At 44.0% G+C, this 25,289-nt stretch overlaps 1 protein-coding gene across 2 annotated transcripts in view; it reads left to right on the top strand.

Moving 5' to 3' along the window:
* Window positions 1–375: 375 nt before the first annotated feature.
* The window catches only part of LOC311141410 (kinesin-like protein KIF2A), a 36,221-nt gene continuing 11,307 nt past the window's right edge, over window positions 376–25,289 (top strand). Inside the window, exons 1-13 of one of the 2 annotated variants that reach the window (XM_084176727.1) lie at window positions 409–551; window positions 14,771–14,865; window positions 15,765–15,887; window positions 20,681–20,735; window positions 21,090–21,200; window positions 21,362–21,406; window positions 23,504–23,604; window positions 23,825–23,920; window positions 24,007–24,061; window positions 24,251–24,413; window positions 24,645–24,735; window positions 24,973–25,036; window positions 25,138–25,229. In XM_084176727.1, coding sequence (XP_084032853.1) covers window positions 491–551; window positions 14,771–14,865; window positions 15,765–15,887; window positions 20,681–20,735; window positions 21,090–21,200; window positions 21,362–21,406; window positions 23,504–23,604; window positions 23,825–23,920; window positions 24,007–24,061; window positions 24,251–24,413; window positions 24,645–24,735; window positions 24,973–25,036; window positions 25,138–25,229 — 1,152 coding nt within the window. In that variant the 5' untranslated portion in view covers window positions 409–490. Of the gene's footprint in view, window positions 552–14,770; window positions 14,866–15,764; window positions 15,888–20,680; window positions 20,736–21,089; window positions 21,201–21,361; window positions 21,407–23,503; window positions 23,605–23,824; window positions 23,921–24,006; window positions 24,062–24,250; window positions 24,414–24,644; window positions 24,736–24,972; window positions 25,037–25,137; window positions 25,230–25,289 lie in introns of both variants that reach the window. The other variant, XM_084176726.1, reaches the window with a different exon arrangement.

The raw sequence follows: 25,289 nt of genomic DNA, 5'->3' as shown, positions 1-25,289 counted from the left end.
TGGCTATGCATATTAATGACATGAGGCTAGTAGGATAGCATCTCTCTCCATTGACTACAAGAGGTTGACGTCAACGACCCTCATCGAATATTCAAAAATGGAACAATATTAAGATGAATCCACCAATCCAAAGAAAAGATAGGCGGGAGCTAGAAAACCCGCCTTGCCGCTTTGTGTGCGACTCCCATTGTTATGGCGGAGAGACATGTATCTTGTCAGTATATCCATAGTCGTTGGTGATTAATCGTATGAGAAGCCAGCCGCATTCACCTGTACAGTAGGCCCAACTTGGACTTGGAATGGATGAAAACCTGAAGTTCGTCAAACAAATGACTGTCAACCCCTTACGCAAGGCACTTCTGAGCATGCGTAGTTACACAGTTTGATCACTTCCTATCTCTGCTTCCTCCTCTCCCGGTCAAAGATTTAGCTATTTCAAACACAAACCGACTAGCTAAATTTTTCTGAATATTCTCTTCACTGATGAAGAATGGCGGGTAGTTTTGGAAAGATCATCGTCGGCGTGTACGTTGAAATAAAGAGAAGCGATGGTAAGTTCTCAGGTCTCGGTAGATTTCGCTCGCTGGGAGTTGTTGGGGAAGCTTTGTGTTGCTGTGGTGAACACACAGCAACACACAGCAACCGTAGACGCCGAGAGGCAGCTACAAAGTTGGGGTGGCTTTATTGAGTAGCTAACATTTAGTCAATTTAGCTAGCCTAGCGTTAACTAACGTTAGCTCACTAACTAGCTACTAGACAACCAATGCACATTAATAACCTCTTAGCTCTTATGTATGCTTATCAATTAAACTAGCCTGTGTTGACGTTATAGCAGCCTAACTTGGTTAACGCTATGTGGTTGCTAGTTAGTTATGTCTGTAAGTTAATGTTACCACATTAGTTAACGTTAGCAGCTTGTTGCTAGCTAACAAAGGCCCTGCCGCGGATGTAACTAAAGGTTACAGTAGCTAGGAATTTTAACGCTAGTCTGGTGATCTTTACTAACTAACGTAACTAGTTAAATTAACTACATGGCATGTACCTACATGGCTGGCTAGTTATTGTATATTGTAATGTTAACTATCATTGTGTCATAGCTAGCATAATTAGCTAACTAAGTTACATAGAGGTCTATTGGTGGGTATAACTTTAATCAACTGGGGTTATGACTAGTCAGCAGATTCTAACGTGCTAACTTAATTTGATGCTCCACATTTAGCTGTTACAGGTTAGGTACTGTTAGCTAACACAGATAATTTTCGACTGACGTTAACTCAATTCCCGACTTTGAAGACAACAAATCTTCTAAACGTCCAATTCTAGTTGCAGGGGGTTCGTTTGAATTTAGAACATTTTACATTGTTCAATTAAATACATTTTTTGCTCCATGAAGTAATCCAACAATGTGTACGTAATGTTGGTCGAAAATTATCTGTGCTACGCCAAACAATACTGTTAAGTTACCTATCTAGCTACAGTAATAACGCCGTTCAGCCAGCTGGAACAGAGTAATGGTCTGACTAGGCGATCATTTTAATAGCTAGGTTTTGACAATGAATTGTTGGGCAAGTACTATTGATGGTCTAGCCATGTCATTTACAGAGATGTAGCTAGTAGGCAAGCCATGGTCAGTAAAAAGAACACCTTGACAACCAGCCAGGTGGAATCATTATTTTTGTCAAATCCAGAGGACTAGGAGACTTGCTGTTTTTAAATATTAAGACCAACTTCATCTGGTAACATTACATTTTAGTCATTTAGCAGACGCTCTTATCCAGAGCGACTTACAGTTAGTGAGTGCATACATTTTTCATACTGGCCCCCGTGGGAAACGAACCCACAACCCTGGCGTTGCAAGCGCCATGCTCTACCAACTGAGCTACAGGGGACTACATTAGTAGGTTTGCATTGAAACCAAGATGAGCTTGAGATGTTATGTCATGGGGAGGGGAGGGGAGAGGAAGAGGCTGTTATTTGATTTGCCTGTCTGAATGCCAGCTTCATTCTAGCATCTCCATACCGTCAACTGTACTGTGGTGATTACAGGCAGCCAAAACCGAGTAAACACCCATGAGGCTCCATATGAGGCTCCTCCTGGGCTGAGGTGTAGCACAGCAGCAAAACATGCAGTAACCACCATATCCCTTCCGATTACTACAAACTCAGGGTAAAGAGGGTTGCGATTTCTTGTGAGTTAGACTGTTGTGGTTTACTTTGGTGTTCATATATATTTTTGTTTGTTTTTGTAGTTTTTTTGTTATGTGTGTGCTTATATATGTGTGTGTGTATACACACACACACACACTCTCTACCGGTCAAAAGTTTTAGAACACCTACTCATTAATATCTCTCCATCCCCCAGCCGTTCCTCCCCCTACTAACCTGGGTTTCTCATTCAATGGTTTTTCTTTATTTTTACTACTTTCTACATTGTAAAATAATAGTCAAGACATCAACTATGAAATAACACATATGGAATCATGTAGTAACCAAAAAAGTGTTAAACAAATCAAAATATATTTCATATTTGAGATTCTTCAAATAGCCACCCTTTGCCTTGATGACAGCGTTGCACACTCTTGGCATTCTCTATTACTGTAGCTAGATGGGTAACTTTTTTTTATTTAACCTTTATTTAACCAGGTAAGCCAGTTGAGAACAAGTTCTCATTTTCAAATGCGACCTGGCCAAGATAAAGCAAAGCAGTGCGATAAAAACAACAACAGTTACATAAGGGGTAAACAAAACATAAAGTCAAAAATACAACCGAAAATATATATATACAATGTGTGCGAATGTAGTAAATAATGGAGGTAAGGCAATAAATAGGCCATAGTGCAAAATAGTTACAATTTCGTATTAACACTGGAATGATAGATGTGCAAATAGAGATACTGGGGTGCAAATTAGCAAAATAAATAACAATATGGGGATGAGGTAGTTGGATGGGCTAATTACAGATGGGCTGTGTACAGGTGCAGTGATCGGTAAGCTGCTCTGACAACTGACGCCTAAAGTTAGTGAGGGAGATAAGTCTCCAGCTTCAGAAATTTTTGCAGTTCGTTCCAGTCATTGGCAGCAGAGAACTGGAAGGAATGGCGGCCAAAGGAGGTGTTGGCTTTGGGGATGACCAGTGAGATATACCTGCTGGAGCGCATACTACGGGTGGGTGTTGCTATGGTGACCTGTGAGCTAAGATAAGACAGGGATTTGCCTAGCAGTGATTTATAGATGACCTGGAGCCAGTGGGTTTGGTGACGAATATGTAGTGAGGGCCAGCCAACGAGCGTACAGGTCACAATGGTGGGTAGTATATGGGGCTTTGGTGACAAAACAGATGGCACTGTGATAGACTACATCCAATTTGCTGAGTAGAGTGTTGGAGGCTATTTTGTAAATGACATCGCCGAAGTCAAGGATCGGTAGGATAGTCAGTTTTACGAGGGCATGTTTGGCAGCATGAGTGAAGGAGGCTTTGTTTTGCGAAATAGGAAGCCGATTCTAGATCTAACTTTTGATTGGAGATGCTTAATGTGAGTCTGGAAGGAGAGTTTATGGTCTAACCAGACACCTAGGTATTTGTAGTTGTCCACATACTCTGGGTCAGACCCGCCGAGAGTAGTGATTCTAGTCGGGTGGGCGGGTGCAAGCAGCGTTCGGTTGAAAAGCATGGATTTAGTTTTATTAGTGTTTTTAAGAGCAGTTGGAGACTACGGAAGGAGTGTTGTATGGCGTTGAAGCTCGTTTGGATGTTTGTTAACACAGTGTCCAATGAAGGGCCAGATGTATACAAAATGGTGTTGTCCGCATAGAGGTGGATCCGAGCATCACCAGCAGCAAGAGCAACATCATTGATATAAACAGAGAATAGAGTCGGCCCGAGAATTGAACCCTGTGGCACCCCCATAGAGACTGCCAGAGGTCCAGACAACAGGCCCTCCGATTTGACACATTGAACTCTATCTGAGAAGTAGTTGGTGAACCAGGCGAGATAGTCATTTGAGAAACCAAGGCTATTTAGTCTGCCAATAAGAATGCGGTGGTTGACAGAGTCGAAAGCCTTGGCCAGGTCGATGAAGACTGCTGCACAGTACTGTCTTTTATCGATCGCGGTTATAATATTGTTTAGGACCTTGAGCGTGGCTGAGGTGCACCCATGACCAGCTCGGAAACCAGATTGCATAGCGGAGAAGGTACGGTGGGATTCGAAATGGTCGTGATCTGTTTGTTAACTTGGCTTTCAAAAACTTTCGACAGGCAGGGCAAGATGGATATAGATCTGTAACAGTTTGGATCTAGAGTGTCACCCCCTTTGAAGAGGGGGATGACCATGGCAGCTTTCCAATCTCTGGGGATCTCAGACGTTACGAGAGGTTGAACAGGCTAGTGATAGGGGTTGCGACAATTTCGGCGTCTAATTTTAGAAAGAAAGGGTCCATATTGTCTAGCCCAGCTGATTTGTAGGGGTCCAGATTTCAGCTCTTTCAGAACATCAGCTGTCTGAATTTGTAAAGGAGAAGCGGGGGGAGGGGGCATGGGCAAGTTGCAGCGGAGGGTGCAGAGCTGGTGGCCGGGGTAGTGTTAGCCAGGTTGAAAGCATGGCCAGCCGTAGCAAAATGCTTGTTGAAATTCTTGATTATTGTAGATTTATCGGTAGTGCCAGTGTTTCCTAGCCTCAGTGCAGTGAGCTGTTGGGAGGAGGTGCTCTTATTCTCCATGGACTTTAGTGTCCCAAAACTTTTTGGAGTTAGTGCTACAGGATGCACATTTCTGTTTGAAAAAACTAGCCTTTGCTTTCCTAACTGATTGTGTATATTGGTTCCTGACTTCCCTGAAAAGTTGCATATCGCGGGGGCTGTTCGATGCTAATGCAGTATGCCACAGGATGTTTTTGTGCTGGTCAAGGGCAGTCAAGTCTGGGGTGAACCAGGGGCTATATCGGTTCTTAGTTCCGCATTTTTTGAATGGGGCATGCTTATTTTAGATTGAGAGGAAAGCACTTTTAAAGAACAACCAGGCATCCTCTACTGACGGAATGAGGTCAATATCCATCCAGGATACCCGGGCCAGGTCAATTAGAAAGGCCTGCTCGCTAAAGTGTTTTAGGGAGCGTTTGACAGTGATGAGGGGTGGTCGTTTGACCGCGGACCCATTACGGACGCAGGCAATAAGGTATTAATCGCTGATATCCAGGTTGAAGACAGCGGAGGTCTATTTAGAGGGTAAATTTGTCAGGATGATATCGATGAGGGTGCCCATGTTTACAGATTTTGGGTTGTACCTGGTAGGTTCCTTGATAATTTGTGTGAGATTGAGGGCATCTAGTTTAGATTGTAGGTTGGCCGGGGTGTTATGCATATCCCAGTTTAGGTCACCAAGCAGTACGAACTCTGAGGATAGATGGGGCGCAATCAGTTCACATATGGTGTCCAGGGCACAGCTCGGGCTGAGGGGGGTCTGTAGCAAGCAGCAACAGTGAGAGACCTATTTCTGGAAAGGTGGATTTTTAGAAGTAGAAGCTCAAACTGTTTGGGCACAGACCTGGATAGGATGATAGAGCTCTCTACAGTAGATTGCAACCCCACCCCCTTTGGCAGTTCTATCGAGACGGAAAATGTTGTAGTTGGGAATGGACATTTCAGAATCTTTGGTGGCCTTCCTAAGCCAGGATTCAGACACTGCTGGAACATTAGGGTTGGCGGAGTGTGCTAACGCAGTGAATAACTCTAACTTAGGGAGGAGGCTTCTGATGTTAACATGCAAGAAACCAAGGCTTTTGCGGTTACAGAAGTCAACAAATGATAGCGCCTGGGGAGCAGGAGTGATACTGGGGGCTGTAGGGCCTGGGTTAACCTCTACATCACCAGAGGAACAGAGGAGGAGTAGAATAAGGATACGGCTAAAGGCTTTAAGAACTGGTCTTCTAGTGCGTTGGGTACAGAGAAAAAAAGGGGCAGATTTCCGGCCGTTGTAGAATAGATTCAGGGCATTATGTACAGACAAGGATATGGAAGGATATGAGTACAGTGGAGGTAAACCTAAGCGTTGGGTAACGATGAAAGAGATAGCATCACTGGAGGCACCGATTGAGCCGGTCTCCGCGTGTATGTGGGGTGGGACAAAGGAGCTGTCTAAGGCAAGTTGAGCTGGGTTGGGGGCTCTACAGTGAAATGGTACAATAAGAAATAACCGAAACAGCAATAAGCAAGGCATATTGAAATGGGAGAGAGGCATAAAGCAATCACAGGTGTTATTTGGGAGAGCTAAGACAACAGCTGGTAATGGCGACAAAGTTTGGGCTGAGGCTAAACATAAACAGGATGCGGTACCGTATAAAAGCACAATCCAGCAGGCATCAGCTGTATAGCTGAGTTATCATAAGGTCCTGTGAACAGCAATAGGAGAGTTCGGAGGTAGTTCGGGGGCTGCTACAGCACTGGCGAGCAAGAGGCCCGGCTTGCGTGTGTTAGTGGGCCGGGGCTAGCAGATGGATCTTTGTGGTCGACGTCGTAACGGGAAGCCTGTTGAAACCACAGCAGATGATTTTGTCGGAAAACCAGTCGTGTTGGATCGGCGGGGCTCCGTGTCAACACTAGGAGGTCCCGTCCGGTTGACAGAGAGGTAGATAGCCGGGAGATGGGCCTGGCTCGAGGCTAGCTCAAGGCTAACTGGTACTTGCTAAGGGGCAATGGTAATTAGCCAACGACAACAGCCATTTGGTTGCAGCTAGCTGGTTGCGATGATCCGGCGCTAGGGTCCAGTGATTCCGGCAGAAAATCCGATATGCTCTGGGTCGATAGCACGCTGTGCAGACTGGCCAACAAATTGTCCAGGCTAGAGCTAGAGCTGGCTGGTGGGTAGTGCAGGCCACGGACAATGGTGAAGACGCTAACGGTGGCTAATAGCAAGTAGCCATTCGGTTGCAGCTAGACTAGTTTCAGCTTAAGGTTCTTGATAAAAGTTATAAATAAATAATATAATCCTTTCCACGTTGGGTGAGGAGGGTTGCAGGAAAGTATATTTAGTTAAAGAATGAAAAGTAAAATTGAGAAATATATACAAAATAGACAAAAAACAAAAAAACTGGCTATTTACACAAGGACACAGAAAAAAACACGACCGCACTGCTACGCCGTCTTGGATTCCCAGTACTTAACAGTACTATTTGGCGTAGCACAGATAATTTTCGACCAACCTTACGTAGACATTGTTGGATTACTTCATGGAGCAAAAAATTGATTTAATTTAGGAATGGAACATTTTCTAAATTCAAACGTACCCCCTGCAACTAGAATTGGACGTTTTAGAAGATTTGTTGTCTTCAATGTCGGGAATTTAGTTAACGTTAGTCAAAAATTATCTGTGCTAGCTAACAGTTCCTAACCTGTAACAGTTAAATGTGGAGCATCAAATTAAGTTAGCACGTTAGAATCTGCTGACTAGTCATAACCCCAGTTGATTAAAGTTATACCCACCAATAGACCTCTATGTAACTTAGTTAGCTAGTTATGCTAGCTATGACACAATGATAGTTAACATTACATTATACAATAACTAGCCAGCCATGTAGGTACATGCCATGTAGTTAATTTAACTAGCTACGTTAGTTAGTAAAGATCACCAGACTAGCGTTAAAATTCCTAGCTACTGTAACCTTTAGTTACATCCGCGGCAGGGCCTTTGTTAGCTAGCAACAAGCTGCTAACGTTAACTAATGTGGTAACGTTAACTTACAGACATAACTAACTGGCAACCACATAGCGTTAACCAAGTTAGGCTACTATAACGTAACACAGCTCTTGTGTATGCTTATCAATTAAACTAGCCTAAGAGGTTGTCTAGTAGCTAGTTAGTGAGCTAACGTTAGTTAACGTTAGGCTAGCTAAGTTGACTAATGTTAGCTACTCAATAAAGCCACCCCAACTTTGCAGCTGCCTCTCGGCGTCTACAGTCGTGGTCAAAAGTTTTGAGAATGACACAAGTATTGGTCTCCACAAAGTTTGCTGCTTAAGTGTTCTTAGATCTTAATGTCAGTAGTTACTATGGTACACTGAAGTATAATTACAATTATTCCATAAGTGTCAAAGGCTTTCATTGACAATGACATTCAGTTTTTGCAAAGAGTCAATATTTGCAGTGTTGACCCTTCTTTTTCAAGACCTCTGCAATCCGCCCTGGCATGCTGTCAATTAACTTCTGGTCCACATCCTGACGGATGGCAGCCCATTGTTGCATAATCAATACTTGGAGTTTGTCAGAATGTGTGTTTTTTTGTTTGTCCACCCGCCTCTTGAGGATCGACCACAAGTTCTCAATGGGATTAAGGTCTGGGGAGTTTCCTGGCCATGGACTCAAAATGTCGATGTTTTGTTCCCCGAGCCACTTAGTTATTGCTTTTGCCTTATGGAAAAGTGCTCCATCATGCTGTAAAAGGCATTGGTCGTCACCAAACTGTTCTTGAATGGTTGGGAGAAGTTGCTCTCGGAGGATGTGTTGGTACCATTCTTTATTCATGGCTGTGTTCTTAGGCAAATTTGTGAGTGAGCCCACTCCCTTGGCTGAGAAGCAATCCCACACATGAATGGTCTCAGGATGCTTTACTGTTGGCATGACACAGGACTGATGGTAGCGCTCACCTTGTCTTCTCCGGACAAGGTGTTTTCCGGATGGCCCAAACAATCGGAAAGGGGATTCGTCCGAGAAAATGACTCTACCCCAGTTCTTAGCAGTTCAATCCCTGTACCTTTTGCAGAATATCAGTCTGTCCCTGATGTTTTTCCTGGAGAGAAGTGGCTTCTTTGCTGCCCTTCTTGACACCAGGCCATCCTCCAAAAGTATTAGCCTCACTGTGCGTGCAGATGCACTCACACCTGCCTGCTGCCATTCCTGAGCAAGCTCTGCGCTGGTGGTGCCCCGATCCCGCAGATGAATCAACTTTAGGAGACAGTCCTGGCGCATGCTGGACTTTCTTGGGCGCCCTGATGCCTTCTTCACAACAATTGAACCTCTCTCCTTGAAGTTCTTGATGAGCCGATAAATGGTTGATTTTAGGTGCAATCTTACTAGCAGCAATATTCTTGCCTGTGAAGCCCTTTTTGTGCAAAACAATGATGACAGCACGCGTTTCCTTGCAGGTAACCATGGTTGACAGAGGAAGAACAATGATTTCAAACACCACCCTCCTTTTAAAGCTTCCAGTCTGTTATTCTGACTCAATCAGCATGACAGAGTGATCTCCAGCCTTGTCCTCGTCAACATTCTCAACTGTGTTAATGAGACAATCACTGACATGATGGCAGCTGGTCCTTTTGTGGCAGGGCTGAAATGCAGTGGAAATGTTTTTTGGGGATTAAGTTCATTTTCATGGCAAAGAGGGACTTTGCAATTAATTGCAATTCATCTGATCACTCTTCATGACATTCTGGAGTATATGAAAATTGCCATCAACACTGAGGCAGCAGACTTTATGAAAATTAGTATTTGAGTCATTCTCAACTTTTGACCACGACTGTACAGTTGCTGTGTGTTTGTTTAACACTTTTTTTGGTTTCTACATGATGTAGAAATGTGTGTTAATTTATAGTTTTGATGTCTTCACTATTATTCTATAATGTAGAAAATAGTAAAATTAAAGAAAAACCCTTGAATGAGTAGGTGTCCTAAAACCTTTGACCGGTAGTGTATATATGTGTGTGTGCATACATATTTCTTTTAGCCCCTTTTCTCTTAAGTTGGTCTTGTCTCATTGCTGCAACTCCCCAACGGGCTCGGGAGGCGAAGGTCGAATCAATGATCCTCCGAAACATGACCCGCCTAACCGTGCTTCTTAACACCCGCCCGCTTAACCCGAAAGCCAGCCGCACCAATGTGTCGGAGGAAACACCGTTCAACTGACGACCAAGGTCAGCCTGCAGGTGCCCGGCCCACCACAAGGAGTCGCTAGAACACGATGAGCCAAGTCAAGTCCCCCCAGCCAAACCCTTCCCTAACCTGGATTACGCTGGGCCAATTGTGCGCCGCCCTATGGGACTCCCAATCACGGCCGGTTGTGATACAGCCCGGGATTGAACCCGGGTCTGTAGTGACGCCTCTAGCACTGCGATGCAGTGCCTTAGTCCGCTGCGCCACTCGGGAGGCCCGATTCAACCTATTAACAACCACCCCATCTGTTGTAGGCAGCTCTCTGGAATATGCCAGGAGTACTCTCCTCACTCCCATCACTAGGCCTGTCATTAGCAAGGCACTGATGGGCTCTAAGTATGTTTTCACACATGGTCCCTTTCAGCCAATTTTTGTGAACTTAGTGTGGTTCGCTTAATTTTTTGTGCAGTGTGAACACTCCAAAGGAACTCGGACCCCTCCAAAAGAGACCCGAACTGATTGTCAAGGATGCACAGAAATTCCAAAATATGTGTTGAGTTTTGTACTGACACGATGTTCTGATTATTTGTTTGCAAGATGTGATCTTTAGGCTAAGAGATCTTCATAAGCTGTTTATTCGATTGTGGAGTTTGAATAGTGTGAAAAGACAACATGTTTTGTGAGAGTCATAACATAGAGTGCAAAATCAAGGTCCTTGCTCTCCGGGGTTCCTTTGGACATCCCAACTCTGACGTTACCCCATTTGAAGTTGACATTTTAAAATGGTTAAGGTAGGGGTTAGGATTTAGGGTAGGGATGTCCCAAGGATCCCTGATAGCATTAACCACAAAATCAATGCTAGCTCTTAAAGGGACAGTAGCCTACATTGAGTGTACAATTGTATTATTTAATCTGCCTTATTCTTCTGCTATTTATTCTGTTACCAGTCATATTTACATGTTAGTATTATATTATTATAATGTCTAATCTTTTAACTAAATGCAATCTATTAGTTTCCAAAATGTAAGTAGGTATAAACCCGGAGTGCATTGAGTGAATGTTGGAAAAAGATCTTGGTTCCTTTCTAAACATAGCAATGTGAATGCAAAGAGGACTCGGACCACAAAATAGGTGAAGTGAACTGGCAAAAGTGTTGAGTCCTCATTCAAAGGCAAGGGCAGTGTGAATACAAAGATGAGAGTTATTTTGTTTTTCTTTACTCTAGAGTTCACTTTAAAGAGGACTGAGATCAGTTATTTGAAATAGGACTGTATGTGAAAACACCCTCGGATAAAATACTCAACCACAAAATAGTGCGTGCCTTCCATAATGATAGCTGACTATCAATTTCACTCTTCTTGCCATCCTAAAAGGTATTTACATTACGGTCTAGTCTACTAGTGTTTTAACTGAGTAGGTTGTATCAGACACCAGCATGAACTTTAAGCCCAGCCTGGACAGTAAAGACTTTTGCCATTTTACAATGGGTTAAGAGATATTTAATCTTCACCATGGAGTATCTACTGTATTGTACCCATTTCTGCATGAAATGTTCCCCATTCAGTGTCTTTCAAAGTAGATGGATTCATCATTTTGGAACAAGGGAAAGCTTAGCACTTCAGTCAGTAAAGGAAGGATTGTGGAATTCTTCCCCGTTGATGTCACGATGACAGATTCTGGGTGTCTTTGTTATGGGAGTGAAACTGATCTGTTCAGGGCTTTGTTCCTCCTGCTTAAGCAGTGTAACCCCCCCTCTTAAACATATGGGTGGTGTCCCATATGAAAAATTAATGCACTCACTAACTGTAAGTCGCTCTGGATAAGAGCATCTGCTAAATGACTAAAATGTAAATGTGTCAACACACACACTCACTCAGCCAGGTTTCAGCACTAAAGTGGGTCAGTCTCATCTTTACTCTTTAAGTCGTCCGCATGCTTTCCTTCCGAAACAGTTCGGAACAGTTTGTGCATATTTTGACGTTTTTGATCGTTCTGGTCTTCCTCAAGGGTTTTTGAGCTGTTCGTGCGCACACCATTTTTTCTTGAGGCAAGCCGAAGTCGGTAGCCTAAGTCGGTGATTGGTCAACAGGAGGGATATTCCAATGAGAAGTGGTTGTCATTCAATGAGAGACGACTCATTTTCTTGCACATTTTTTCGCCTGAGAAATACTGCACCAAACATCTTAGATGTAAAATTGCGCGTCTAAGATCTCCCCGGCAGAAACGTCAAAATTAATGACTGATTTCTTGAGTTATCTTAGATTAATTGATTAATCTGCATGCTTATCGTGTGTGACGCAACCAGTCAGTTCCAGGAGTGTTCTTAGAGCTGGTGGTATAGAACGGACCAGATGCTCCATTCACGGAAAACGTGGTGTAGGCTGTTTGTCACATTTCACCCCACAGTATTTAGGCTAATTCGTTACCCTATGATTTGTTCCCCCTAGTCAGTGACGGAGGTTCTTTCTGAAAGTGACACTGTCCTCTGCAGTTTATCTGGGGTTCTGTCTCTGTGCTGTGGGTCATCATCATGCCTTGGGAGGCTCTGCTGTGTCTTGACATTATGACCAAAGTAGAGTAGAGGCCCAAGGCAAACTTAGCCAATGTACTGTTGCAATGCAACAAAGCAAGCAGATGCAATTGACTTCCTGCAGCCCTGTGTTGTCTGTTAATGACCTTTGGAATAGAACTAAGGGCCAGAGTATGGCACTGCGCTGCAGTCAGTGCACACGGACAGGGTACCATTCACCGGTCTGTTGACATGTTTACAGCTGAACATGTTGAACTGGATGTATTGTATACAGTGCCTTCAGAAAGTATTTATACCCTCATTCAGGTCCAAAAAGTCCCTTTCTGACCACTTCTACCATGGGCAAATATGTATTGAAAGTTTCGTTAAAATCAGAAGGGGTGCGGTCAAAAACGACCCTATAGCAAGCCAACTCATTGTCAATCTTTGGTATGTTCTCCCAGCAAGGCAGCCTATATCCACTAGTAGTCTGGTCAATGTGCACTTGTTTTACTGTGACTAGTGACTACTAGACTCTTGATACGCCTGCTGGCTGTTGCCCTTGCTCCCTTCAATCATGCAAGTTGGTGGTTTCTGTTCCTAAGGTCTGTGCCCTCATCTAATCCTCCTGAACACTGGGCGCTGTCACCTTTCATGTGTCCCTGCACTTAATATAGCGCTGTCTGTCTGAGGTCAGGTGTCTACAGTCTCGCCTGCTGTTGCCAGGGTAGCTCAGCAACCAACCTGATGATCCAACATGGGATTTAACAGCCTGCTACCTGGCTCTGGTCCAGCTCTACCGTACAGCTCTCTGGAGACACAGCTGTCAGAATCCCACACACACAGTCTATGCAGCTTGTCCAAGCAAGACACTAACTAACTAAGGGGTGCTAAGAAAATCAAGACAGCATGCCATTGTAACCAGTGTGAAAGGGCTAGCTAGTTAGCGGTGCGCGCTAGTGGCATTGCAATCGGTGACGTCATGTGTTTCAGAGGGTCCCTGGTTCAAGCCCAGGTAGGGGCGAGGAGAGGGACAGTAGTAACGCTGTTACACCGTGGCATTCAGGCTTTTCCACTTCAGCAAGTTGTATTCCTTCAGGTAGTAGGGCATAGGTCCACACAGAAACACGCCAGTTGGTGTGTGTGTAAAGTTGGACCTAATCCCTCTTGACCAGAAGTATGTTTTTCTAGAGCAGATATCACATTTTATTTGTCATATGTGCCAAATACAACAGGTGTAGACTTTATCGCAAAATGCTTAGTTAAAAAGTAAGAAAAATTACACAATTAAATCAAAATAACGAGGCTATATGCAAGGAGTACCGGTACAGAGTCAGGGTACGAGGTAATATGTACATGTAGGTAGGGGTAAATGTGACTAGGCAATCAGGATAGATAATAAACAGAGTAGTAGCAGCAGCGTATGTAGGGTGTGTATTGGAGTGTCAGTGTAGTATGTATGAGTGTGTGGGTAGTGTGTGTCAGGGACCAGGGTTAGGCACTTACAAAGACATGGTGGAGGGAGCGGTAAGCTTGCTGGTAATTATGGAGCAGGCTAAGCTTGTGCTGCCTGTGTAATGTGTATTTAGACCAGCAGCTGGGAGGAAGGACGGGGAAAGGGTGACTCCATAGCCTGGTAATGGAATTGCGGTAACAGAAATGCATAATTATGGGTATGAATTTCATTCTCTTCATGGTGATGTATCCTAAATACGTGCACAAATAAATATGCAATATCCTTCTTTGCATATTTGGGTATTATTCTACACACTGGGTATAATTTTAATGAGCTCTGCCCCCAAACAAGACCAAATTTGGTTGGACCGGACCAAATCTGAACCAATCATAGACATCTATGTTTCACAAGTTTGGAGAGCACAGTAGAGGTCAGTAAAAAAAAAAGAGGGGGAAATTCCATTACAGATTTGGTAACAGAATTTCAAAATCAGTAAAAACACTAACTAATTGATAGGTTAACTTGTTACCTCTGTGAACTTTCATTTTCCTCCCTCATGAGGGAGAGAAATTAGAAAATATCTTAAAGATATGTGTGTTTTTGTTAACGGAATTTCAAGGCATAAGGCAATGTTTATTAAACTTACAGAAAACTAAATATGATTGTTGATATTAGTTGGCAGGGGTCTTCAACATTGTGTTTTGATGTATTTCTAATACCTTTTAAGACTTTTCCTGGTATCTGTTTGACCAGAAATCAAAGCCTTTGTTTATTTCAAATGGTTAAAAAATTTATATATGCCTTAATTTCTCAAATAGACTCTTACCTTTAATTTGACACCCAATTTGACGTGCTCCTATGAACTGCACATGTTGGTGCTCATGGGTCATTTTACATGGAAATGACCTTAGATAATGACCAATCACACGTGCTTTCTGTTACAGGACGAATACACCAAGCCATGGTCACGTCGTTGAATGAAGATAATGAGAGCGTCACCGTGGAGTGGATAGAAAATGGAGACACCAAAGGGAAAGAGGTAAAGGAACCCAGCTAGGACCTAGAGTCACAGCTGGCGTCCGCTCAGCTCTTAGGCATTGAGCTCTATGAATATTGCATCTGAAGACATTCTAGAGCTTTTGAGATTACACAATCCTCCTGCATGTTGTACAGTTCCGCCAGACATCACTCGCTGCCCTGAATATACATGAGTTCAGAGAGCCTTACAGCAGTCATATTTCCTGAGCTTTTCTGTTGAATACAGATGTGTTACTTGTCCTACTGCTCTCTGCTCCTCTGAGCTACACAGATGCGCCTCCCTGCCCTCCATACACTGTAACATATAAGGCACATTCTTCACATGCCAGCTCAGCTAACCAAACCATCAGGCCTCCTATCTTACTATTATGAGAAATCGAATTCAACAATGCCAGTAATGCTTTCAACTGGACTTTTGCTTTCAAAAGCAGCTCAAACATAGAACTGTTAGTTATTGCTGTGCATTACAGAGAAATAATGCACACTAGATTGCCCTTTCAGCCAATCGGAAACGAATATTCAACAATGCTGTGGTATAATGTTGTGTAAAGTATATTGTGTTAATTCTCCTGTTGAATATTGACTTGAAGAATATGGCTCAAAGGACCATTAAAAAGGGCGCCACCAACTGGTGGTGAACTCCGCAAGAGGTGCCGGTGACATATAGGTACAATTGTCTCTGTTAGAAGGTGTGGTAATGACCATTAGGAAACAGATATACATTGACAGTCCACACTTTCATTGCCACATCACACACACACACACACACACACACACACACACACACACACACACACACACACACACAAGAAGGTTAATAAGAACGGACTACTGGAAATGTTGAGAAGCGACTGTATGAGTTATCTACAATTACAGTAACACACTCTTCTCTCTGTCCAGATTGACTTGGAGAGTATATTTGCACTAAACCCAGACGTGGCCCCAGAAGAGGAGATCGCCCCCGGACCAGAGACCCCGCCCCCACCAACGCCCACCTCTGTGAAGGTCAACAAGATCCCCAAGGTGAGCCCGTTTTTTGGGGGGTCTTCTGTTATGGACTGCTAGTATAACCACTGCAGGGTGAAGTCTGCTTGTGCAGTGTGTGTCCTCAGAGGGCCGCTGATGGAGTGGCAGAAAACCACTGAACAGAACAAAGGATGCTCCAGTAATAAGAAGTCATCTGATTCTCAGTATTTGTCTATTTTTAGAACCCTTATTTTGCAGTCATGCAAGTTAGAAGTGTTCTACTCTTCAGGGTTGTGTTCTAGCGAGCTGGGTAAAATCTCTCTCGTAAGCCATGATTACTGTTTAATCCTCATGTACTTCAATTTATTTTGTCAATTTTTATTTATTTATTTTATTTCACCTTTATTTAACCAGGTTAGCCAGTTGAGAACAAGTTCTCATTTACAAGATAAAGCAAAGCATTGCGGTAAAAACAACAACACAGAGTTACATATGGAATAAACAAAACGTATAGTCAATAACACAATAGAAAATCTATATACAGTGTGTGCAAATGTAGTAAGTAATGGGGTTAAGGCAATAAATAGGCCATAGTGCAAAATAATTACAATTATAAATTAGTATTAACACTGGAGTGATAGATGTGCTGAAGATGATGTGCAAATAGAGATACTGGGGTGCAAATTAGCAAAATAAATAACAATGTAAATAACAATATGGGGATGAGGTAGTTGGGTGGGCTAATTACAGATGGGCTGTGTACAGGTGCAGTGATTGGTAAGCTGCTCTGACAACTGATGCTTAAAGATAAGTGTCTCCAGCTTCAGAGATTTGTGTAGTTCGTTCCAGTCATTTGCAGCAGAGAACTGGAAGGAATGGCGACCAAAGGAGGTGTTGGCTTTGGGGATGACCAGTGAGATATACCTGCTGGAACGCATACTACGGGTGGGTGTTGCTATGGTGACCAATGAGCTAAGATAAGGCGGGGATTTGCCTAGAAGTGATTTATAGATGACCTGGAGCCAGTGGGTTTGGCGACGAATATGTAGTGATGGCCAGCCAACGAGAGCGTACAGATCACAATGGTGGGTAGTATATGGGGCTTTGGTGACAAAACGGATGGCACTGTGATAGACTACATTCAATTTGCTGAGTTGAGTGTTGGAGGCTATTTTGTAAATGACATCGCCGAAGTCAAGGATCAGTAGGATAGTCAGTTTTACGAGGGCATGTTTAGCAGCATGAGTGAAGGAGGCTTTGTTGCGAAATAGGAAGCCGATTCTAGATTTAACTTTGGATGGGAGATGCTTAATGTGAGTCTGGAAGGAGAGTTTACGGTCTAACCAGACGCCTAGGTATTTGTAGTCAGACCCGCCGAGAGTAGTGATTCTAGTCGGGCAGGCGGGTGCAAGCAGCGTTCGATTGAAGAGCATGCATTTAGTTTTACTAGTGTTTAAGAGCAGTTGGAGGCCACGGAAGGAGTTGTATGGCATTGAAGCTCGTTTGGAGGATTGTTAACACAGTGTCCAATGAAGGGCCAGATGTATACAAAATGGTGTTGTCTGCGTAGAGGTGGATCTGAGAGTCACCAGCAGCAAGAGCGACATTATTGATATACACAGAGAATAGAGTCGGCCCGAGAATTGAACCCTGTGGCACACCCATAGAGACTGCCAGAGGTCCAGACAACAGGCCCTCCGATTTGACACATTGAACTCTATCTGAGAAGTAGTTGGTGAACCAGGCAAGGCAGTCATTTGAGAAACCAAGGCTATTTAGTCTGCCAATAAGAATGCTGTGATTGACAGAGTCAAAAGCCTTGGCAAGGTCAATGAAGACGGCTGCACAGTACTGTCTTTTATCGATCGCGGTTATTATATCGTTTAGGACCTTGAGCGTGGCTGAGGTACACCCATGACCAGCTCGGAAACCAGATTGCATAGCGGAGAAGGTACGGTGGGATTCGAAATGGTCGGTGATCTGTTTGTTAACTTGGCTTTCAAATACTTTCAAAAGGCAGGGCAGGATAGATATAGGTCTGTAACAGTTTGGATCTAGAGTGTCACCCTCTTTGAAGAGGGGGATGACTGCGGCAGCTTTCCAATCTCTGGGGATCTCAGACGATATAAAAGAGAGGTTGAACAGGCTGGTAATAGGGGTTGCGACAATTTCGGCAGCTAATTTTAGAAGAAAGGGTCCAGATTGTCTAGCCCAGCTGATTTGTAGGGGTCCAGATCTTGCAGCTCTTTCAGAACATCAGCTATCTGTATTTGGGTGGGGGGTATGGGCAAGTTGCAGCGGAGGGTGGAGAGCTGGTGGCCGGGGTAGGGGTAGCCAGGTGGAAAGCATGGCCAGCCATAGCAAAATGCTTGTTAAAAATGTTTTATTATCGTAGATTTATCGGTAGTGACAGTGTTTCCTAGCCTCAGTGCATTGGGCAGCTGGGAGGAGGTGCTCTTATTCTCCATTAACTTTAGTGTCCCAAAACTTTTTGGAGTTATTGCTACAGGATGCACATTTCTGTTTGAAAAAGTTAGCCTTTGCTTTCCTAACTAATTGTGTATATTGGTTCCTGACTTCCCTGAAAAGTTGCATATCGCGGGGGCTGTTCGATGCTAATGCAGTATGCCACAGGATGTTTTTGTGCTGGTCAAGGGCAGTCAAGTCTGGGGTGAACCAGGGGCTATATCTGTTCTTAGTTCTGAATTTTTTGAACGGGGCATGCTTATTTTAGATGGAGAGGAAAGCACTTTTAAAGAACAACCAGGCATCCTCTATTGATGGAATGAAGTCAATATCCATCCAGGATACCCGGGCCAGGTCAATTAGAAAGGCCTGCTCGCTGAAGTGTTTTAGGGTGCGTTTGACAGTGATGAGGGGTGGTCGTTTGACCGCGGACCCATTACTGACGCAGGCAATGAGGCAGTGATCGCTGAGATCCTGGTTGAAGACAGCGGAGGTGTATTTAGAGGGAAAATTAGTCAGGATGATATCTGAGGGTGCCCATGTTAACAGATTTTGGGTTGTTCCTGGTAGGTTCCTTGATAATTTGTGTGAGATTGAGGGCATCTAGTTTAGATTGTAGGACGGACGGGGTGTTAAGCATATCCCAGTTTAGGTCACCAAGCAATACGAACTCTGAGGATAGATGGGGGGCAATCAATTCACATATGGTGTTCAGGGTACAGCTGGGGGCTGAGGGGGGTCTGTAGCAAGTGGCAACAGTGAGAGACTTATTTCTGGAAAGGTGGATTTTTAGAAGTAGAAGCTCAAACTGTTTGGGCACAGACCTGGATAGTATGATAGAGCTCTGCAGGCCATCTCTACAGTAGATTGCAACTCCGCCCCCTTTGGCAGTTCTATCTAGACGGAAAATGTTGTAGTTGGGAATGGACATTTCAGAATCTTTGGTGGCCTTCCTAAGCCAGGATTCAGACACTGCTAGAACATCAGGGTTGGCGGAGTGTGCTAACGCAGTGAATAACTCAAACTTAGGGAGGAGGCTTCTGATGTTAACATGCAAGAAACCAAGGCTTTTGTGGTTACAGAAGTCAACAAATGATAGCGCCTGGGGAGCAAGAGTGATACTGGGGGCTGTAGGGCCTGGGTTAACCTCTACATCACCAGAGGAACAGAGGAGGAGTAGCATAAGGATACGGCTAAAGGCCGCAGATTTTAAAGGGGCAGATTTCCGGGCGTTGTAGAATAGATTCAGGGCATTATGTACAGACAAGGATATGGAAGGCTATGAGTACAGTGGAGGTAAACCTAAGCGTTGGGTAAAGATGAAAGAGATAGCATCACTGGAGGCACCGATCGAGTCGGTCTCCGCGTGTGTGGGTGGTGGGACAAATTAGCTATCTGAGACAGGTTGAGCAGGACTGGGGGCTCTACATTGAAAAAGTAGTTAGAACTAACCGAAATAGCAATAGGCAAGGCATATTGACATGGGAGAGAGGCATAAAGCAGGCACAGGTGTTATTCGAGAGAGCTAAGACAACAGCTGGTAATGGCGATGAAAGTTTGGGCTGAGGCTAAACAGATAAACAGGAAGGGGTACCGTATAAAGGAACAGTCCAGCAGGCATCAGCTGTGTAGCTGAGTGATCATAAGGTCCAGTGAACAGCAATAAGTAAGTCCGCTACAGGCGAGCAGGAGGCACGGCTGTTGATTACGTGTGCTAGCGGGCCGGGGCTAGCAGATGTATCTTCGTGGTCGTCACAACGGGAAGCCTGTTGAAACCACATCAGACGATTAAGTCGGCAGACCAGTCGTGATGGATCGGCGGGGCTCCGTGTCAACACTAGGAGGTCCCGTCCGGTTGACAGAGAGGGAGATGGGCCTGGCTCGAGGCTGGCTCAAGGCTAACTGGGGTTAGCTTCAGGACAGTGGTGATTAGCCAACAACGACAACAGCCATTTGGTTGTAGCTAGCTAGTTGCGATGATCCGGTGTTAAGGTCCAGTGATTCAGTGATTCTGGCAGAAAATACGATATGCTCTGTCTTGATAGCGCGATGTGTAGACTGGCCGATAATTGTCCAGGGATAGAGCTGGCTGGTGGATAGTGGAGGCCACGGACAATGGTGAAGACCGCTAATGGTGGCTAATAGCAATACATGGATAAAAATGTATGAAGAAATAATAGAATCCGTTCCACATTGGGTGAGGCGGGTTGCAGGAAAGTATATTTAGTTAAAGGATGGAAAGTGAGATTGAGAAATATATACGAAAAATACAAAAAAATTAAAAACAGGCTATTTACATGAGGACACTACAGAAAACACGACCGCACTGCTATGCCATCTTGGATTGCATTTATCTTACTTCCATCTTTTGTGCTATTTTGCAGAACCGACGAACAATAGCACCCGCTAAGAATGACACTCCGTCCAGGGATAACAGAGGTGTGTGTATGTACCTGTACCTCTTTAAGGAATACCTGTAATAGTATAACAGTAATCCTTCTACCCCCCCTCCCCCACCCCCCCATAAAAAGAAAAAGGTGGTTGTCCCACTGGCTATCCTAAGTTGAATGCACCAATTTGTAAGTCGCTCTGGATAAGAGCGTCTGCTAAATGACTTAAATGTAAATGTGTGTATACATATTTCTGACCATTAACAGTTCCTTTCATTTGTCTTGGGTGCCATGTTGCTTAATTCAATTTAAACAGGCCCTCTTGATTTGCAATGTTTGTGATGTGTACAATATAACTCTCTAACCTCTGACCTGTAATGTGTTGTTGTGCTGGGTTCCACAGTGGTGTCGACCAGGGCCAGACCAGCTCAGCCCCAGCAGCCAGATCCTGCTCCCCCTCCCCCCGTCCAGCAGCCAGCCCAGCCCGCACAGACAGCCCAACAGTTAGCCAATGGTAGGAACTACCTACATCCATTAATGGGGGATTTACATTTTGAGTTATTTAGTCATTGCAAAAACGGAATGTTCTGTCATTTTCACCCTCCTAAACAGAATTTGACAAAGTCTTGATGTTCCTTATTTTCTATGTTTTTGTCGATCATATGTGTATCACAGAAGCGTCAATGCATCAGCTAACAAGAAAGGAGTTTGGACAGCTTTGTATGTATCAACTCTCCCAACCCCAATGGTTTATGTTGTTGTGGAACCCTGCTGCTTTCCTCTGAAGAACCTGTAGTTTGTGATTATTACTCACCTAAAAGGCTATATTCAAAGCAGGGATAGGAAAGAATAAATGCAATCCAGCCAGGAATTTACAGCAGGAAAAAAAACAGAGCATAGCGCTGCTGTTCCCCTTTTAAATCCACTGAGTCTCCCTCACACGCGCATGCATGCATACAGTGCCTTCAGAAAGTATTTATTTCTAATTTTGTTGTTATAGCCTGAATTTAAAATGTATTAAATATAAACTCTGCCTAGGTCAGCATCCCGAAGTCGCCTCTTCACTGTTGACGTTGAGACTGGTGTTTTGCGGGTACTATTTAATGAAGCTGCCAGTTGAGGACCTGTCAGGCGTCTGTTTCTCAAACTAGACACTAATGTATTTGTCCTCTTGCTCAGTTGTGCACTGGGGCCTCCCACTCTTTCTATTCTGGTTAGAGCCAGTTTGCGCTGTTCTGTGAAGGGAGTAGTACACAGCGTTGTACGAGATCTTCAGTTTCTTGGCAATTTCTCATATGGAATAGCCTTCATTTCTCAGAACAAGAATAGACTGACGGGTTTCAGAAGAAAGTTATTTGTTTCTGGCCATTTTGATCCTGTAATCGAACCCACAATTGCTGATGCTCCAGATACTCAACTAGTCTCAAGAAGGCCAGTTTTATTGCTTCTTTATTCAGCACAACAGTTTTCAGCTGTGCTAACATCATTGCAAAAATGGTTTTCTAATGATCAATTAGCCTTTTTAAATGATAAACTTGGATTAGCAAACACAACGTGCCATTGGAATACAGGACTGATGGTTGCTGATAATGGGCCTCTGTACGTCAATGTAGATATTCCATAAAAAATCAGCCGTTTCCAGCTACAATAGCCATTTACAACATTAACAATGTCTACACTGTATTTCTGATCAATTTGATGTTATTTTAATGGACAAAAAAATTGCTTTTCTTTCGAAAACAAGGACATTTCTATGTGACCCCAAACTTTTGAATGGTAGTGTATATATAATTCCACTTTGACATTATGGGGTATTGTGTGTGCCATTGACACATTCCAATCCCCAATTATTATTTTCCAGGCTGTAACACAACAAATGTGGGAAAAGTAAAGGGGTATGAATATACATACATACACACACAGTAGCCTGTGGTGCTGCAGTTTTCCCTCAGTAGGTCCTAGCAGAAACAATAGTATTTTGAATTCCCTTCCACTCCCCCTTTGAGCGGTTATCTGCCACCGCCAATGGAATCCGACGGAGACTTCCTCGTAACGTTCTCTCACTCCCGTTCCCGCCGGCCTAGCCTGGCTCTGACCTGGCCCTGCTCCCCCAGATTACTGCAGATTATTAATCCCTGCTCTCTGCTTTGAATGACAAGCCTGCAGGCGTTCGGTGGCCTGTATGCTGGAGGAAGGGTTGCTGTGGTGCTCAGCTGGATATCTTTGGGTCTGGTGGAATCAGAAGGGGCTACTGACCCTCATTTTATACTGTCCTCTTTTCTTAATCGGATATGGGTGTTCAAATTATGAATTGGGTTTCTAAATTGTAATAATTGTATTGGGTATTTCTGTGTGTTTTAAAGAGTCAAAAACTAATGTGAGGGAGGATTTATGTAACTTTTGAGGAACCTAGACTGAAAGTCCCCTATGTACTCATGTCTCTGCTTTCCCTAGTTAGGAAGCAGCATCTGACTGTTGTTGGTCAGTCAAGAAGAGCCCTGTAGTAGTGTAATAGTATAGTAATATGAATGGTTAGCAGGGAGCAGCAGGATCAGACATAAAGCCCTTTAGAGATGCAGAGTGGATGAGAGCTGGAGGCGGTGTGTGTAGAGCTGCTTTCCCCCTGGGTGCTAGCTAGGCCCAGTCCCCCAGCCAGACACCACTCTGTCTGAACAGCCCTAGAGTAGAGGAGGGAAACACCAGCAGATGGAGAGAGGAAGATATCCCTTTTAGATAGGCTGAGTGTGAGGATGTTCTGTGAAAGGCAGCATTTGTGACGGTCTTTCCTGTTCCTTTGCATGCGTTTTCCTCTGGCAGCGAGGAGGAAGTCCAACTGTGTGAAGGAAGTGGAGAAACTGCAGGAGAAGCGGGAGAGACGACGGATACAGCAACAGGAGCTGAGAGAGAAGAAAGCACAGGTACAGGGGGACTCCTCCTCCTTCCATCCTCTGACCCCCCTCCCTCCATCTCTTCTCTAATATCTGTGTTGTTTTTTTATGAGGATAAAGTGAGAGAATTGGCTCACTTATTTAACCTCCCTTATAGACGTGTTAGTCGTTGAACACATTGTCTTTAGTGATTACTTGCAAAATGAATGAAAGAAACAGTTATGACACTGTTCAATGTATGCTATCTCAGGAGGTGGACACCACCATCCCGAACTATGAGATCCTGTATATGATCAGAGACTTCCGTGCCAGTCTGGACTACCGGCCGCTGTCCACCGCAGACCTGGTGGGTACAGACAACTCTGCTCTCTCTCTGTCCCAATAGAGGATAACCCACAACTGCCTGATCAATTTGTGTTTTTATTTTGTCAGATTGAAGAGCACAGAATATGTGTTTGTGTGAGGAAACGTCCACTCAACAAGAAAGGTAAGGAGGACTACCTTCACATCAAACAGAGCCTTCAATCATAGATGAGGAACGGATCATGAGTTTCCCTACAATGAGCCTTTGGAAGGTCAGAATCTGTCATATTCCGGTATTTCCTTATGGCCGGCGCTCAGGGAAACCGTCTTCTTTGTATCCTTTCGTTAACATGGCTGTGTGTGTGTGTTCCAGAGTTGACTATAAGGGACCTGGATGTGATCACCATCCCCAGTAAGGATGTGGTGATGGTCCATGAGCCCAAGCAGAAGGTGGACCTGACACGCTACCTGGAGAACCAGACCTTCCGCTTTGACTACGCCTTCGACGACAGCACCACTAATGAAATGGTTTACAGGTCAGACAGAGAGCAGGCTGTTGTTGCAGTAAAACAACTGTTTTGTTTGACGTGTGGTAATGTATGTTTTTACTGTAATTCAGTCCAGGAGGAATGCTTGCATTGGATTAGTCTGTGTGTGTATAGAAAGTATTTTGATGGTTTGTGTTTGTTAGGGTTCAAGTGTGTGTTTTTGCTAGATAGTGTGTACCCACACACACTGATGATTGGATGCGTGTGTTTCCCTTACAGGTTTACTGCCAGGCCCCTGGTGGAAACTATCTTTGAGAGGGGCATGGCCACGTGCTTCGCCTATGGACAGACTGGTAGTGGCAAAACACATGTGAGCCAGACACACACACACACACACACACACACACACACACCAGCCTCCTCATCGTTGGCTGCTGATTCATGCCAGTTATTTCAACACTCAATTAACAATAACCTACATCAGCGACATCCAAGTTCAATGTGTACAGGCATTGTTGCATTTCCATTTCTTAAATCCCTAGACATTATTTTATTCATCTTTCACCCCACAAGCAGAACTGTGAATATTGAGGTCTTTGTTTTTCAGACTATGGGTGGAGATTTTTCTGGAAAGAACCAGGATTGTTCTAAAGGAATTTATGCATTAGCAGGTAAGTGATTCTTAGTGTATTATTATTATTTTTGGTGGTGTACTGCTCAGATCCTATTACAATTGTAAAACTCTTTCTCTTTCCTCTTTGTCCTCATGCAGCTCGGGATGTATTTGTCATGTTGAAGAAACCCTGCTACAAGAAGTTAGATCTTCAGGTGTACGCAACCTTCTTTGAAATCTACAGTGGAAAGGCAAGTGATTAATGACTCTTGTTTATTTAGCATCAACTTGTGGTTGTAGATGTTTGACCC

The sequence above is a fragment of the Coregonus lavaretus genome, assembly GCF_964263955.1.
Source record: "Coregonus lavaretus genome assembly, chromosome: 14".
Taxonomy (NCBI): domain Eukaryota; kingdom Metazoa; phylum Chordata; class Actinopteri; order Salmoniformes; family Salmonidae; genus Coregonus; species Coregonus lavaretus.
The sequence above is the reverse complement of the archived record's forward strand: the minus strand, read 5'-3'. Positions and strand labels throughout refer to the sequence as shown.